Source organism: Salvia miltiorrhiza, chromosome 7 (assembly GCF_028751815.1).
Source record: "Salvia miltiorrhiza cultivar Shanhuang (shh) chromosome 7, IMPLAD_Smil_shh, whole genome shotgun sequence".
Lineage (NCBI taxonomy): Eukaryota > Viridiplantae > Streptophyta > Magnoliopsida > Lamiales > Lamiaceae > Salvia > Salvia miltiorrhiza.
Window position 1 is genome coordinate 37,729,831 of NC_080393.1, and position 16,215 is coordinate 37,746,045.

Below are 16,215 nucleotides of genomic sequence, written 5' to 3' on the forward strand. Positions count from 1 at the left end.
ATATAGACAACAAGCTTGGAAAACTGTTGTCTATACGTTGATAGACAACGGTGTATAGCATGACCGTTGTCTATCAACGAGAATTCAGACAATGCGCCTCAAAACCCGTTGTCTATTATGATAATAGACAACGGCCTACAGATACTCGTTGTCTATTTCAGGCGGTCATAGACAACGGTCCTAAAACCCGTTGTCTATTCTCTAATAGACAACGGGTTTTAGGTTCGTTGTCTATGACCGCCTGAAATAGACAACACATTTCTGTAAGCCGTTGTCTATTATCATAATAGACAACGTAATTTTTTTAAGTTGTGTAATGTCTGCTTAAATTTTTTGAAAATTAATTTCTAAGCCCTAATTTCATTCTCTCTTTTTCGCCTAAGTTCCCAACTTCCTTCTTTCCCCACGCCACCATCAGCATCGAAGCTCCAGCCTCCGTCGCCCCACGCCACCCACCGCCGTCCGACCCTATCCTCCGTTGCCCGTGCCAGATCCGCCGTTCAGTGGGTGGTTGAAGTTTCTAAGTCGTAATTTCGTTCTATTCTTTTCGCCCAAGTTCCCAGCCTCCTTCCCCACGCCACCCATCAGCGTCGAAGCCCCAGCCACCGTCGCCTCACAAGGTGCTAGGAAAACCATCCTCACCGGCGCTAGGGCAGTGACTCCACGGCGGCGGCTCGAGTTCAGGCGCTAGGGCATGGCGGCGGCGTAAGTTCAGGTGCTAAGGCACAGCGGCGATGCGATTTTATGCGCCACTCCACGGCGGCTCTATCGATTATAGGCGGCACCACTTCAGGCGACGGTGGGTTTGTACCTCTCTATCCTTGTTCGATTAGTAATCCATGTTTCTGATGAACAATTTCATCTTGATTGATTTTTAATTCGATTATTATTTAGGGTTAATAAGAATAACTTTATTGTTTCACATCTGCGCTTTTTCTCCCCATTTTCTATTTGGTGATAGAGATGTAGTCTTTCGACTTTTTGCTAAATTTTAGTGTTTGAATTGATTTTGTCAGATTGAATTTCGCACCTGCTGGTTTTGGGTTCCCGACGACCAACCAAACACGGCATTGTTTCACTCGCTACATTGAGTTCCACAGGTATGAGTCTTAGAATCAATATCCTTCACTAATTCCTTGGAAGGAGTCATAGTGATACATTAGAAAGGTAAACTATGATCCATATACACTGGCTTCGACTTTGGATAGTAGAATGGCCCTAATTTGACAAATTGATAGGTTAGCCTTAGCCAATACCATATTGCTGGTATGTAGAATTGTATTTAATAAAATTGCTATTGGTCTGACTATATTCTAGATTATTTGGCAGACTGATTGATTATCATTTTGATAAGAATTCCAATTTCATTATGCGGTCAGTATGAGCAGGTCAGTATGAGCAGTTAGTACTAACAACCATATTCCTTGAATTTAATCTATATCGTTCTGGTAGTCAAAATGCTTGGTGGTTGAAATCCAAGGGGAGGAAGAAGAAAATAGATGATGGTGAAGATGCAGTGAAGGAGAGTGGATACTGCATCAGTTTAAGGTTTATTGGCTGCTGTGTTACTTCAAGATCTACAGTTGATAGCTTTGTGAGTAGCATCAGCACTCATGGTAATGTCTACATTTGCATTTGAGTTGCAACTTTGGGTAGATTAACGTGATCTAATGCAAATGTGCTGATCTGATGATGGGATTAGGCAGTGGTGATCGTTTGAATCACCAATATTGCGATCTTTTTCATGAATTTATTGTTGCAATGTTTTCTTTAAAATTTCATGAATTTATCGTTGTGAATTGAATTGATTCCTATGTTTTCTAAATTTGTGATTTGATTAACTTGTTGTGGTTATAGTAGTCATGAATATGAGTTATTCTAATTTGGTTATAGTACTTCTGAGGTAACCATGCATTTTTTCCTGCCAACTTGTTGATCACCTAACCTATTCAGAAAATGAAAGCCAGAGGTTAATTGCACAAGACACTCTAAAGTTAAGCCATAATTAGTTTATAAGATTGATAGATATATATACATTAAACTTTCATGTTTCATATCTGAAGTGAACATAGTACAATATGTGTGGATATATATTATTGAGTCTCTGATATCCGTTACTAAATAAATATTCATTGTATTATGAGGGACTATTCACCTTCTTAATTAGTGAAAACAGAGTTAGTTCATTAAATAGAGTTATATTATAACTAAATTTGAAAAATAGTTTCATTGGTTGCAGGGAATAAACCCATCGCCTATGTTTGAGTGTCAAAAAAGGTGGTTAGAATTATTATTGGGTTTACGTGCAGATCCTATCAAGTATTGCACTTGCAAAATTCAAGATTATAAGGCACCTCATTGTGAACAGGATGAGGATGTAAACTTTGATGACGTTGATGCTGAATGTATTCAGCAACAATCAGGTAACTATAAGTTGAAGAAAAAAAATACAAAATGCTTATCAATCCTGGAGTAAATTATGCTAGTTTATGATACGTAAGATCATGAAGAACTGCAGAGTTGATTAGAATCTTGTGTGATGATTAGTTGGCTAGCTTGAGCTAGAATTGATTTGTAGAATTATGAATAGACAAATTTGTGGTTGTTCAGCTTAGTCAAGGTAACCTTTCATGAACTTGTTCAATAAGCTAATGGATTCTAATTATGGGATAAGGGTGGTTTTGTACAACGATAAGTCACTTCATGTTGCTATCTACATTCTTGACAAATTGCTATCTGTTATCTTCAATGTAGATTTTTGATAAGCATCTCTTATAAGTTTCTTAAATTTTTTGGTGAAGCAACTGAGATGTTTGAATATAATATTTTTGTCTAATTTTTCCTCTCAATTTGCAGATATTCATAATAGTATTGTCATGAAGCTGGTTAAGAAAGTTGCCCATAGAGGATCTACAGCTCCAGATAGTATTGCGAAAAGATTTGATCAAAAAAGTTATACTTATGTTTCAATGTAATATAGGATGATGATGTTTGATACTAATGGATGTAGGATGATGATGTTTGATACTAATGTATAAATTTTTATTATTAATTTATGTATTTTTGGCTTTTTATATAATGTTTTTAGATTTAATGAAATATAGATCGAAAAAATAGGAAATTTTAAATATAAATACAAAATAAAAATTGTAATATAGACAAAAGAATAGACAACGGTTTTACTAATTGTTGTCTATCAGAGAATAGACAACGGTTTTTCGACTGTTGTCTATTAGAGAATAGACAACGGTTTTCCGACCGTTGTCTATCAGAGAATAGACAACGGGTTTCCAGCCGTTGTCTATGACCGCCCCTCAATAGACAATACTCTCATTTACAACAGTTGATTTTTTAATAGACAACGGGTTCCGTCCGTTGTCTATTAGCGTTTTTTTTTGTAGTGATTCCAAAGCCAAAATCAGTCACTGCTGATTACATACATTCTCTTAGACCTTAGGCAAACATCTGTTTACCCAGAAGCCTAGGTCAAACTTGCTCCAAAGAACTTGTTCTTTGAAGTACAGCTGGCAACCGTTCAAACCTCCTTTCAAGAAGAAAGAGTAGAGTGTTTGAGTGATTCAGAGTTCAGGAAGGCACTCTGACTCTAAGAAGTCTTAGCGCGGGTTGTGCTAAGCGTGAGAAATCCGACACGAGTGAAGTGTGCGTACTGAAGAAGTGGTTTCTTCAGTGGTACGGTTGTGTGCACCTGGCAAGCACGGTTCGGTTTGCAGTGCATCTGTTAAGCACTTGCGGAGTGGATTGTTGGTCTCATCAACCAACCGTGGATGTAGGAAAGGGTTTTCCGAACCACGTAAAAGTCTTTGTGTTATTTACAGCTTTCAGTTTTACATTCTTACTTGTGTTGTTTCAATTGATAAACTGAATACTGAATAACTGCAAAGAGAAACCTAAGACTAACAATGTGTTGAACTGAGGCTATTACGAAACTAAGTTTATTTCCGCTGCGTATGATATCAGTCTAACTGATCTATCTTCTGATAGTCAGAAAGAGTGCTATCATCTATGTTTTAGCAAACTCGACTGAAGCCCTTACGTGCATCAGTTAAGTTCCAGTAACTTAACTGATAACTCCTTACTGAAGAGTTTTCAGTATCAGTCGTCAACCCTGTTTGGTCAAAACTCCTTTCGGTTAACAGGTGTCATAGTTTGCGTGTAAAGTTTCGTTTTGATCTCTATCTGGATATCCCTCAGATTTGAGGAAAGAAAAATAGCTCATAGGTGTATTCCCCCCCCCCCCCCATACACCTATTCGAGACCCTCCGGACCTAACATCCCATGTTCGCCGGACACGATGAGTTTCGATCGTGAGGGTGATCGTGGGAAAGAATCGTGCCTTTGTTTTTACCTATGGGTTTTGAATTTATAGAGAGAGAGAGAGTGATTTTCAAATTGGGGGTGAAGGGGGAAACGAATTTTGACTCACTTTTTTTTCCTGCTTTTTTCTTTTTTTAATACTATAATATGAGGGTATTCTAGTCATTTAAATCATTTTGGTATACAAAAGAGTTGCTTTTAAATTGAGGCAATAAAACATACTCCCTTCGTCCACCAAAGATATGCCACAATTTTCTTTTTCGTCCGTCCATAATAAATATGCCACATTCATTTTTAGTAGTAGGGTCCACTCTTTTCCACTCACATTTAAAGTGGGACTCCATTACCAGCTTCACTCACATTTTATTAAAACACGTGCCGAAAGTAAAGTGGCATATCTTTGGCGGACGGAGGGAGTATAACTTTTAGAATGTGGTATTTAAAAACTTGGACCCCGTAATGGGATAGAAGGAGTAAAAACTTATGGAAATGAAATACTCCCTCCGTCCCGTTAATCATGTCCCGTTTCTTTTCGGCACGGGTATTAAGAAGAATTGTATTATGAAAAAAAAGTTGTATGGCCACATATGTTAATTAAGTTTAAGAATGGTTAATAGTCTCCTCTTCAATTTGTTGCTGCCGTCAGTGGCGGGCCGCCAGAGCCGCCGGAACAGTGAATTTCAGATTTCAACAGTAAGTTTAAGAATGGTTAACATTCTCCTCTTCATCCTCTTTAACAAATTTCTGCAAATTTCAACAACAAGTTTCAGATTTCCAAATTTTCAAGTATTCTCAAAATTTCCAAGTATTCCCAGAATCAGAAACCATTTAATGAACAACAATTTTCTACACAAGATCTGTCCAATTTTTGAAACAAATTTTCTACACAAAATTTTCAAGTATTCCCAGAATCATCACCATTTATACTCCTTCATGCCCAATTATTCAAGGCGAGAGAAACGAAAATAGAAACAAAAATTAAAACAAAAATTGAAAGAAAATAAACAAAAATCCAAACCCAGTTATTGAAGACAAAATATGCCCTCTTAACAAAGAGATCTATTCGGTGGTGGCTATAACTCACCGTGCAGGGAATGGAAGAGGGGAGGAGAGAAAGAGGCTCGCCGTCAAGGAAGAGGGGAGGAGAGAGAGAGGCTCGCCGTCAGAGAGAGGCGATGGAGTGGGTTTTGCAGCGGTGGATGAGAGAGAGAGGCGGTCCAAAGGGGGCGGATGGCGGCTGGAGGAGGGGGGGTTCTTTGGCGGTGGGGTGGTTGGAGAAGGGGGTTGAGATGGAGAGGGCAACGAGGCCGGCTGATAGCCATGAGTGTCGCCGACGGCGGAGGAGAAACGACTGAAATGAGAGAGAGAGAGAGAGAGAGAGAGAGAAGGGGAAGGGGGGAGGTGGCGCCGACGTAACAAAGGGGAAAGGAGCGGTGGCGCCGATGGGGTTACAGAGGGGAAAGGGTGGAGCGAATGTAGAGAGGGGGATGGGGGAGGTGGTAGAGAGAGAGAGAACCGAATAGGTGTGATGTGAACCGTGTGATTTAGGGGGGATTAATTAGAATTATAGTATTTAATAAAAATTAATTAACTCTTAAAATTTACCTAAAAAAATAATAACACAAGATTATTGAAACAAAGCAAAAAGAAAAGTGGGACAAGATTATTGGGATGGAGGGAGTAACAACAAACTTGGAAATTGGATCTCGAAAAAAAAACTTGGAAATTGAAAAAAACTCAAAACCTTACGGAAGTAAACGAGTTCTCGCGCTCTCGCACTCTTACCGCTGACACCATCATTCTTTTATCCTTCTTGAACCCTAATTTCCCTTCTCCCTCGTCTGCGTCTTCAAATCCAGAGTTTGGGGACACAGCAGCAGATTCAAGAAAAGGTATTTATGGAAGATGATTTCACCTTACATTTCTTTTTTGGATGAAGATATTGAATGAATTTTGTTGGTGTGATTACTGAAATCCATGTTTATGCGTAAATTGCTGAAATCACGTCTGAAATTTTGAAATTGTTGCCGAAATCACGTTTATTTAAATATGCCTGCATCTCCCGATTCCTACATTCTCGCATCGCCTCAGCGCCTCCGCGCTTCGAGGCGGCCGCCTTTCGCCGACGAGGTACGCATACACAAAATTCTTGCAGAGGCGCGCATGTTGGTGTGCTTCAGCGTCGCCGTGCCTTGAGGCGCGCCTCAAGGCGTCAGCCTCCATTGATTTTCGCAACATTGAAGCCAAGAGCTATGATTGCATAACTGATAACAGTGATGTCAAAAAACACAGAATATAAATACCGGTGCATGTCTGAATGTGTTCTGCATTCTACATGACTTATGCAAGTCTTCCTACATTGTTTAATATCAAATTACTATGCCTCAACCATTTGATTTTAGCTCTGACAATGAAAAAGGAACCTACGATCCAAGTAGATGTTACTGGATAAAAGAAAAAGGTTTGTCCAAACTCCAAACTAATTTCCCGTCAACCTGAATTAGTAGGACAGAATGAATTATCTCTAATAGAATAAATGTGTTAGTGTACATAAGAGATAAGTTTCTCTGAAGGATTTGATTTGCTTTATTACTGCCCACCTATTCATGTCATAGATATGCATCCAACAGTAGTTTAGTTTCACTCTCTTGCCTTGACTGCATCTAAAGTTTAGATCTGCAATAGGAACTCTTATTTGATAGTATTAGTGAATGACCAATTTTTTCACTGTGGTAGCTCTAGATCAGTTATCATTTCTTGATCTATTCCTTCCTGGTAGCTGTTGTGACTGGGAACGGACATAATGAAAGGGTGAAATCTTGTCCACAATTGTTACCTCGATTTGTATGGTAAAGGCGACTGGTATATGGATAATTTACACCAGCAAACTGCATGCACTGCTGGTGCAGAAGCAGTTCTAAGCCTTCAACCCAGCTCTTCAATATCTCTCACTTATCATTCTCTGTTTGGCCCCCACAATGACCTTATGCTTCTTGAACTCGACAACAGGCTCCTCCCTGAAATCATGAATCAAAGGTGTGTGCACTGACTTTTCTTCAGACAAAATCTACCTAATATGATTAAGAGTTGTGATTCTTTCTGGGATTTTTGTTTATCAAGTCATTTCGTTAATATATTTTGTTTTTTTTTCTTTTCAACTTATGGACTTGTTTATGACTTTTATAGAGTAACATTAAGAGGACAGCCTGATGAAGATGCAGTTTTGTGTACTTCATCAAAGACCTATGCTGTTAAATTTGTGGGTACATCCAACTCCGTGCTTCTCATACCTCCCTCAGATGATGTATCTGGATCATGTAATAACAAAGATGGCGACAGCATGGTGGTTGCATCCGTCCTCAAAGTTGCGCCTGGTTGCATGGAACTTGTTGAGGTCGCACCAAAATTAGATGAACTTAAAGTGCTCCTCTCTCAAAATCCTTACAGTTTTAGTGAAGACTCAGAGATGGACACATCAGAGGGGAGGGAGAAGACAGGGTTGGGTCTATACAGGTGGGAGGATCTGGTTGAAAGGATACAGGCAAGTGACGAGGAATTAAAAATGGGTCTACAATCTCTTTCGGCGGTAGAAATTGATGGATACTGGCGCATTTTGGATGACAGTTATACGCACACGATCCTGAGCATGCTTTTGCACAATGTGATATTGAATGATTGGTCTGTCAATGCACTTAACGAGGATGAAGTTCTGGGCGTGCTAGAATCAGATGGATTCCCTAGAAATATTGCAGAGCATTGCATGCAAGCCTATTGCAGTAAGGTGGATGATGGGGATGTTTCTGTAAGCCGTTGGTGGAAATTGGACGAGAGGCGTGTTTGTGTGTGCCTAGCAAGAGAAATCCTGAAAGGAGGGAAGATGAAACTCGAAATCTTTATGGAGCAGTGGACCCGTAAACTTCCTGATGGGATGTGTGCTAGCTTTGAGATGTTGGAAGGCGAAGTTCTAACAGAAAAGCTAGGAATTGAAACTTGGTTGTATTCTTTCAGTGTATCTTCTCTCCCTTCGACTCCTGCAGAGCGGTTTGCCATACTATTTCAGCAGCGGCTCAAGTGGGAGTGGAAGGATTTGCAGCCATATGTCCGGTTAGATTCATTATCTATCTACATTTGCATTACATACTTGTTTGCTCTTTTCCCTCTTTCTCACAAGCTATTCGTTGCTGGTGCGATTTTCATGTGCAGGGATCTAAAAGTGCCAGGTCTTACATCAGAAGCTTTACTCCTCAAATATACTAGAAGAACTCAGTCAACTGCCGAGGCAGAACCTGTCTTCAGTGCTAGATGATACATCTTTTACGGCGTTTTGGTTCCTATGTTCTTACGTCGAAGCTGGTGTTTAGGATTAAGAAGACACTCTTTCACTTGGTATGCTCTACCTCAACCATATAATTTAGTAAATTATGTGGTGAAATATGAATACTATTTGCATGGGTTTGACTTAGAGGTAATGATGTAAAAAAATGGCCAATTCTTTCTGCTAAAAATGGAGGAGACACATTCAGTTGTTAACTTGTTATAGAGTTGGTACTATTGTCTCTGTGGTTGGAGTTGGAGAGACCAATAGGTCAAGATAGATGTGAATCACATCTATCTTCTTTTCATTTTCTTTTGTTCTTTTTTGAAATTTTCACTAACTTTTGCTCTACCTGTTTTTGAGGTCGCAGCGTCCTAAATCCGGATTGCTGCCTGCTGGATTCACCGAAATAAACTTCATATTTTATTTCTGCCGGAAGGGAAATTGGTTCTAAAAGTCATATATCGACCAAGATTAATCAATTTTTTTTAGAACATGTCTCCTCCTCGCACGAGAGATCCGAAATGAACAAGTCCCATATTTATTTATTTATTTGTTTTTAATTAAAATAATTTTGACGAGAGTTAATAAATTTTATTTTAAATTAATAAGACTATTGAATTAATAGATTTTAATTGAGAACTAATTCTTATTAATTATGATCATCTTTAGTTCCATTTTATTAGAGGCTGGACCTCCAAACTATTGGACATTGATTCATACGATTGAATTAGTATTTTCACCCCGTGCAATGCATAAAAAATATTTTTATATTTTTATATTTATATAAAATTAAGGGTTAAGGTGCAGATAGGCCCCTCAAGTGGAGGCCCTTAGAGCGTTTCAGTCCCCTTACTAACTGTGTGTGCAGATTGGCCCTCGAACTCAAAAAAATTAATACTAACTTTAATTATATTTTCACTCCCGCGCCCACTCAGCACGTCGCTGGAACTTATCTTGCTGCTAGTCTAGTTCCAACAAGATACTCCTTCCGTCTGCCAAAAGTGAAACACAATTACTATATCGGACGTTCGCAAAGAGTGTACCACTTTCCTATTAAAGAAATGGTTCCACCATCCACTTTAATCTTTTAATCTTACAAACACTCTTTATTTACAAAAAAATTTACCCCAAATTCAATCTCAACTACACATCTCATAAAGTGGTCGGATTCTTTCTTCACTACATCAAAATCGTCATCAATTTTATTAAATCTTGTGCCCAACTAAAGTGCCCCACTTTTGGTGGACGGAGGAAGTAGTATATTTGAATATATTAATTAGGGTAAATGTCACTTTCTGACCCATCGTTTGGCCGAATTATCAATTAAGTCCCAATTGTTTGGTATTATCAAATTGGTATCCAACCTACAAATATTTTTTTGGGTTAAGGTGCAGATAGGCCCCTTAAGTGTGAGCCCTTAGAGCGATTTACTCCCATACTAACTGTGTGTGCAAATTAGCCCCTAAACTACCAAAAATCGCACATTTAAACCCCCACAACGAAACGCCATTAGTCAACGTTTGGTCTAATTTTTTATTTATTTATTTATTCAAACTATGGGGCCCACTATTAACGATTTACAACGGCCATTTGATTTGGGGCAATTTTTAGAAACGTAGAAGAACTAGGGATGTCAAAAAAGCCCGAAACCGATGGGTCGATCCGAATAGACCGATAAAAAAGGTGGGTTAGGGCTTAAAATTTTTAGCCCGAATGGTTGGAACCTAAAATAGCCCGAAAACCGAGTGGGTTGGCTCGATTAACCGAACACTTTCTTAATAATTGATTTCTAAACTTTAATACTTTACTTTTTAATTTGATAATAACATTTTGATGCTTGTATAATATGTTTTGATTTTTTCTAACGATTACTAATAAATATTTATGATATAAAAGTAAAAGAAATATAGTAATTAATGTTATATCTATATACAATTTTTATCGGAAACAAAGTTAAATTAGATATTATGTAAATTTACATTAAAATAACACTAATTTTTGTATCTAAAACAAGGCGAAATATTTTGATTTAAAAAGCACGACATATTTTTATTACAATAATATGATTATCCATAAAAAAAATTATACATATAAAAAAGTCATAAATTTATGGGCCCGAACGGGCTAGCCCGAAACTGAGTTGGTTAGGGTTAGCGTCGAAAAATTTTAGCCCGAAAAATAAAAAAACCGACTAGCCCGAACCGAAAATAACCCAAAAGTGAAACACAATTATTATATCGGACGTTCGCAAAGAGTGTACCACTTTCCTATTAAAGAAATGGTTCCACCATCCACTTTAATCTTTTAATCTTACAAACACTCTTTATTTACAAAAAAATTCACCCCAAATACAATCTCAACTACACATCTCATAAAGTGGTCGGATCCTTTCTTCACTACATCAAAATCGTCATCAATTTTATTAAAGCTTGTGCCCAACTAAAGTGCCCCACTTGTGGTGGACGGAGGGAGTAGTATATTTGAATATATTAATTAGGGTAAATGTCACTTTCTGACCCATCGTTTGGCCGAATTATCAATTATGTCCCAATTGTTTGGTATTATCAAATTGGTATCCAACCTACAAATATTTTTTTGGGTTAAGGTGCAGATAGGCCCCTTAAGTGTGAGCCCTTAGAGCGATTTACTCCCATACTAACTGTGTGTGCAAATTAGCCCCTAAACTACCAAAAATCGCACATTTAAACCCCCACAACGAAACGCCATTAGTCAACGTTTGGTCTATTTTTTTATTTATTTATTTATTCAAACTATGGGGCCCACTATTAACGATTTACAACGGCCATTTGATTTGGGGCAATTTTTAGAAACGTAGAAGAACTAGGGATGTCAAAAAAGCCCGAAACCGATGGGTCGATCCGAATAGACCGATAAAAAAGGTGGGTTAGGGCTTAAAATTTTTAGCCCGAATGGTTGGAACCTAAAATAGCCCGAAAACCGAGTGGGTTGGCTCGATTAACCGAACACTTTCTTAATAATTGATTTCTAAACTTTAATACTTTACTTTTTAATTTGATAATAACATTTTGATGCTTGTATAATATGTTTTGATTTTTTCTAACGATTAATAATAAATATTTATGATATAAAAGTAAAAGAAATATAGTAATTAATGTTATATCTATATACAATTTTTATCGGAAACAAAGTTAAATTAGATATTATGTAAATTTACATTAAAATAACACTAATTTTTGTATCTAAAACAAGGCGAAATATTTTGATTTAAAAAGCACGACATATTTTTATTACAATAATATGATTATCCATAAAAAAAATTATACATATAAAAAAGTCATAAATTTATGGGCCCGAACGGGCTAGCCCGAAACTGAGTGGGTTAGGGTTAGCGTCGAAAAATTTTAGCCCGAAAAATAAAAAAACCGACTAGCCCGAACCGAAAATAACCCAAAAGTGAAACACAATTACTATATCGGACGTTCGCAAAGAGTGTACCACTTTCCTATTAAAGAAATGGTTCCACCATCCACTTTAATCTTTTAATCTTACAAACACTCTTTATTTACAAAAAAATTCACCCCAAATTCAATCTCAACTACACATCTCATAAAGTGGTCGGATCCTTTCTTCACTACATCAAAATCGTCATCAATTTTATTAAATCTTGTGCCCAACTAAAGTGCCCCACTTTTGGTGGACGGAGGGAGTAGTATATTTGAATATATTAATTAGGGTAAATGTCACTTTCTGACCCATCGTTTGGCCGAATTATCAATTATGTCCCAATTGTTTGGTATTATCAAATTGGTATCCAACCTACAAATATTTTTTTGGGTTAAGGTGCAGATAGGCCCCTTAAGTGTGAGCCCTTAGAGCGATTTACTCCCATACTAACTGTGTGTGCAAATTAGCCCCTAAACTACCAAAAATCGCACATTTAAACCCCCACAACGAAACGCCATTAGTCAACGTTTGGTCTAATTTTTTATTTATTTATTTATTCAAACTATGGGGCCCACTATTAACGATTTACATCGGCCATTTGATTTGGGGCAATTTTTAGAAACGTAGAAGAACTAGGGATGTCAAAAAAGCCCGAAACCGATAGGTCGACCCGAATAGACCGATAAAAAAGGTGGGTTAGGGCTTAAAATTTTTAGCCCGAATGGTTGGAACCTAAAATAGCCCTAAAACCGAGTGGGTTGGCTCGATTAACCGAACACTTTCTTAATAATTGATTTCTAAACTTTAATACTTTACTTTTTAATTTGATAATAACATTTTGATGCTTGTATAATATGTTTTGATTTTTTCTAACGATTAATAATAAATATTTATGATATAAAAGTAAAAGAAATATAGTAATTAATGTTATATCTATATACAATTTTTATCGGAAACAAAGTTAAATTAGATATTATGTAAATTTACATTAAAATAACACTAATTTTTGTATCTAAAACAAGGCGAAATATTTTGATTTAAAAAGCACGACATATTTTTATTACAATAATATGATTATCCATAAAAAAAATTATACATATAAAAAAGTCATAAATTTATGGGCCCGAACGGGCTAGCCCGAAATTGAGTGGGTTAGGGTTAGGGTCGAAAAATTTTAGCCCGAAAAATAAAAAAACCGACTAGCCCGAACCGAAAAGAACCCAAAATCGAATGGGTTGGCCCGAAACCGAGCGGGTTGACCCGATTGACATCCCTACGCAGAACCCTAATTCGCGATTTGGGTTTACAAATTGGTGAAAAATACACCAGATTTCGTCGCATTAGCGTAGGGTTTTTCCTTATTGTTGGTAGTCGACATCGTACCGTGAGTTTCAATTCAGGTAGCGCGTCTAACTCGTCACGGAATTGGCGGCAGAGGAAGAACGAGTATGAGGGTGAAAATAAGTATTGTTTTTGCGTGATTGAAGGTAAGAGGTTGAAATCCCCGATAAGAACTTCATGGACCGAAGACAATCCCGGAAGAAGGTTCCATGGCTGTAAAAATTGAAAAGTAATGGTGTTATTTTGATACAATATTTTTTTGTGGGTGCAGTTTTGATTTTAAGCAATTTTTGAATGTTTAAGTGAGAGAGCTATTGAAGTTATAAATGAGTTTAAGAATGAGAACTTGAAGCTCACAGAAATGAATTCAAGATCAGCCACACCAAGTGATGTAGAAGCTGAAATTGGTCTTCTTTGGGACATGATTGAAGGTTTGAAAGATGAATCGAAAAGAGCAAGAACCACAAATAGATTTGTTGTGAGCATTTTGTTTGTAACTTGGTTGGTGTTCATCTATGTAGTTGTAGCATAATTGGAGAAATAGCTTCGTTGGTTGATGTAATTACTTTTTCAGTTATTGTTGTTAGTTTTTGGTTGATGAACATTTGGATGGGCTTTTGGTGTTAATCTTGCTGCCATTTTATAGATTGATGAACATATAGACGGGCTTTTGGTTGTTTTGCAATTATTGGAAAGTTTTGGACAACAAACATTTGACTATTTTATGTTGTTTTCAATGCTTAATGAACAGCCTAAATACCTCAAGTACAGTCAGAGCATGATTTATAAATAAGATTCAAAGAGTATAACACAAACCATCTCATTAAATTCATAAGAAATGGACAAATGCCATATTTCAATTCATTCAAAACAAATTGCAACCGAGATCTTCAAAACAAATTAGTATTTGCTGTCAAAGGTAATATTCAAACCATTCAAAACAAATCAAAACACCTTAAATGAGTTTAAAAGTAGTTTCTAAATAAGCTGACAAAGGTAATTTCAACTGCTTGTTGTTGATCCAGTAGTTGAAATCACATTTAGTCTCATAAGAGATCTTCTAAGTACTGGTTCTTGTTGCTGTTCTTGAGCTTTGCCTCTTGGAGCCTTGAAAGGCTTTGTTGATGTCTTCTTCATCTTCGAGGAAAGACCAACTGCTGTGGATGGGCTTCTCTTTCTTTTCTCCATTCTCTTTTCCATTCTGAGCTCTCTCTCATTGGGTATGACAAATCTGACATTTGGTTCACTTTCTCTTGGTGTGCCCTCAGTTATAACTATTGACTGTGATCGTCCGGGCTGTAACAAACATTGAGAGGATACAATATTAATAGTGGAGTTAAGTGAATTAAAAAGGCAGCCAAATGTGACTCCCTTCAAATGGCATCCATCTAGACAGATAAACTTCCTACACCCTCCCAACCAATTCTGTTTCAAGGGCTCCACCATGACAAACAACCTCTTGAAAACTCTCTTGTTGTTCTCTAACTGCTCAACAGACAAGCCAAGCTCCATCTTTGTTCCAGGCATGACTTCCTTAACCTTTTCAATATAGGCACACAGCCTATAGCTTCCCTCAAGGTTAGTAATGATGTCTTTCTTAGCCCTCTTACACTTGTGAAGACTCACATGAAGCTTAAGATGTTCCTTCACATGCCCTTCCATGTCTTTACTAGTGAACTTTGGGTTTCTATAAACAACATTCTTGAAATACTTAGCAAGATAACCTTAGCTTGCACTTGGGACTTCTCTCTGCTTATTACATGTGTGATTTGCCACTAAGGTCTTCACCACTAACCCTTCTATATCACCATCCTTAGACACAAGTATTACAAATGGACAAGATACTTCATTCATGCAAACTACTCTTATTATCTTAGGTTCATTTTTAAGGAACTTCAATTTGTACCCAAACTTCACCCCATAGGCATATATGGCATCCCTAGCATCCTTTCCATCTGCAAAGGTCATGCCCAAAGCAAAACTACCCTCCTAACCATCTCGTACAGACCTAATAATCTGAATATTGTTCTCTTCCTCACTCTCTGATTATTACTGGCTAAACACACTAGAATCATCAGAATCTCCCTCATCAAGCTCACCCTCTGCCTCTTCTCCAAGCCTAATCTCACCCTCTGCCTCCTCTCCAATCCTAATCTCACCCTCTGCATCCTTTCCCTCATCAAGCTTACCCTATGTTTCCTCTCCAATCCTAAACTCTTTATCTGCCTCTTGTTCATTTCTAATCTCACTCTCTGGCTCTGCCCATTAAGTTCAACTCCACTAGTTGGCTCTGCCCCTTCCACCCCAATCACATTTCCTAAATCTCCACTGATTTATGCTTAATTGTTCTAAATTTTGGGGTTTGCATGTGCATATTTTAAGTTAAATCTTCTGGAAATTGGTGCGTTTTATGGTGTATTTTATGCTTTGCAGGAGATTTAGGATTTCGAGATGAAGAGTGCAAATGTTGGAGAAGTTTGGGCTAAGAATTACGTTTTTGTGCATACTCTGGCACGTCAGAGAAGCGAAGCCCCGCGCTGCAGAGAAATGCAATCGCCAGAGGAATCAGAGCAGAGGAATGAACGTCAGAGCAGAGAAGTCATCGCAGCGAAGTCAGAGCAGCGAAGTCATCGCAGCGAAATCACAGAGCAGAGAAATCAAAGCCAGAGGAATCAAAGCCCAGAGCAGAGAAATCAAGAAGCCAGAGGAATCATCACAAGAGCTGCGAATTCGGCCAGAATGGAGATGACTTGCAGCGCGCGTCACAGCTGGAGAGTTGCCTTATCTTGCACGAT

General features: G+C 37.7%; 2 protein-coding genes across 7 annotated transcripts; both read left to right on the top strand.

Annotated features, from left to right (window-relative positions):
• The first annotated feature begins 953 nt into the window (after nucleotides 1-953).
• LOC130992869 (uncharacterized) lies at nucleotides 954-3,052 on the top strand. Of its 2 annotated transcripts, none has more exons than XR_009091453.1 (3): nucleotides 954-1,616; nucleotides 2,225-2,423; nucleotides 2,857-3,052. XR_009091453.1 is itself a non-coding variant. In XM_057917624.1 (3 exons), exons 1-3 carry the CDS (start codon nucleotides 1,614-1,616, stop codon nucleotides 2,973-2,975), a joined length of 306 nt encoding a protein of 101 aa, XP_057773607.1. In that variant the 5' UTR covers nucleotides 954-1,613; the 3' UTR covers nucleotides 2,976-3,052. The 2 variants fall into 2 exon arrangements, 1 of the variants encoding a protein (XP_057773607.1); XM_057917624.1 differs by having other exon boundaries at nucleotides 2,240-2,423.
• A 3,009-nt stretch (nucleotides 3,053-6,061) lies between these two features.
• On the top strand, nucleotides 6,062-9,085 carry LOC130992870 (uncharacterized). 5 transcript variants are annotated; one of them, XR_009091454.1, is made up of 5 exons: nucleotides 6,062-6,227; nucleotides 7,072-7,371; nucleotides 7,522-8,439; nucleotides 8,539-8,721; nucleotides 9,021-9,085. XR_009091454.1 is itself a non-coding variant. In XM_057917626.1 (4 exons), exons 2-4 carry the CDS (start codon nucleotides 7,202-7,204, stop codon nucleotides 8,639-8,641), a joined length of 1,191 nt encoding a protein of 396 aa, XP_057773609.1. In that variant the 5' UTR covers nucleotides 6,062-6,227; nucleotides 7,072-7,201; the 3' UTR covers nucleotides 8,642-8,865. The 5 variants fall into 5 exon arrangements, 2 of the variants coding, with proteins under 2 accessions (XP_057773609.1, XP_057773610.1); XR_009091455.1 differs by having other exon boundaries at nucleotides 6,068-6,227; nucleotides 9,014-9,085; XR_009091456.1 differs by having other exon boundaries at nucleotides 6,070-6,227; nucleotides 7,115-7,371; nucleotides 9,014-9,085.
• Nucleotides 9,086-16,215: the final 7,130 nt, after the last annotated feature.

What these genes read in the sequence shown, in the direction of transcription:
- LOC130992869 (XM_057917624.1), top strand. An exon ending in ATGTATTCAGCAACAATCAG is followed by an intron (nt 2,424 to 2,856) that starts GTAACTATAAGT and finishes CTCAATTTGCAG; the next exon opens with ATATTCATAATAGTATTGTC.
- LOC130992870 (XM_057917626.1), top strand. Translation starts at nt 7,202, where the DNA reads ATGGATAATTTACACCAGCAAACTGCATGCACTGCTGGTGCAGAAGCA. An exon ending in CCTGAAATCATGAATCAAAG is followed by an intron (nt 7,372 to 7,521) that starts GTGTGTGCACTG and finishes TGACTTTTATAG; the next exon opens with AGTAACATTAAGAGGACAGC. An exon ending in GATTTGCAGCCATATGTCCG is followed by an intron (nt 8,440 to 8,538) that starts GTTAGATTCATT and finishes TTTCATGTGCAG; the next exon opens with GGATCTAAAAGTGCCAGGTC.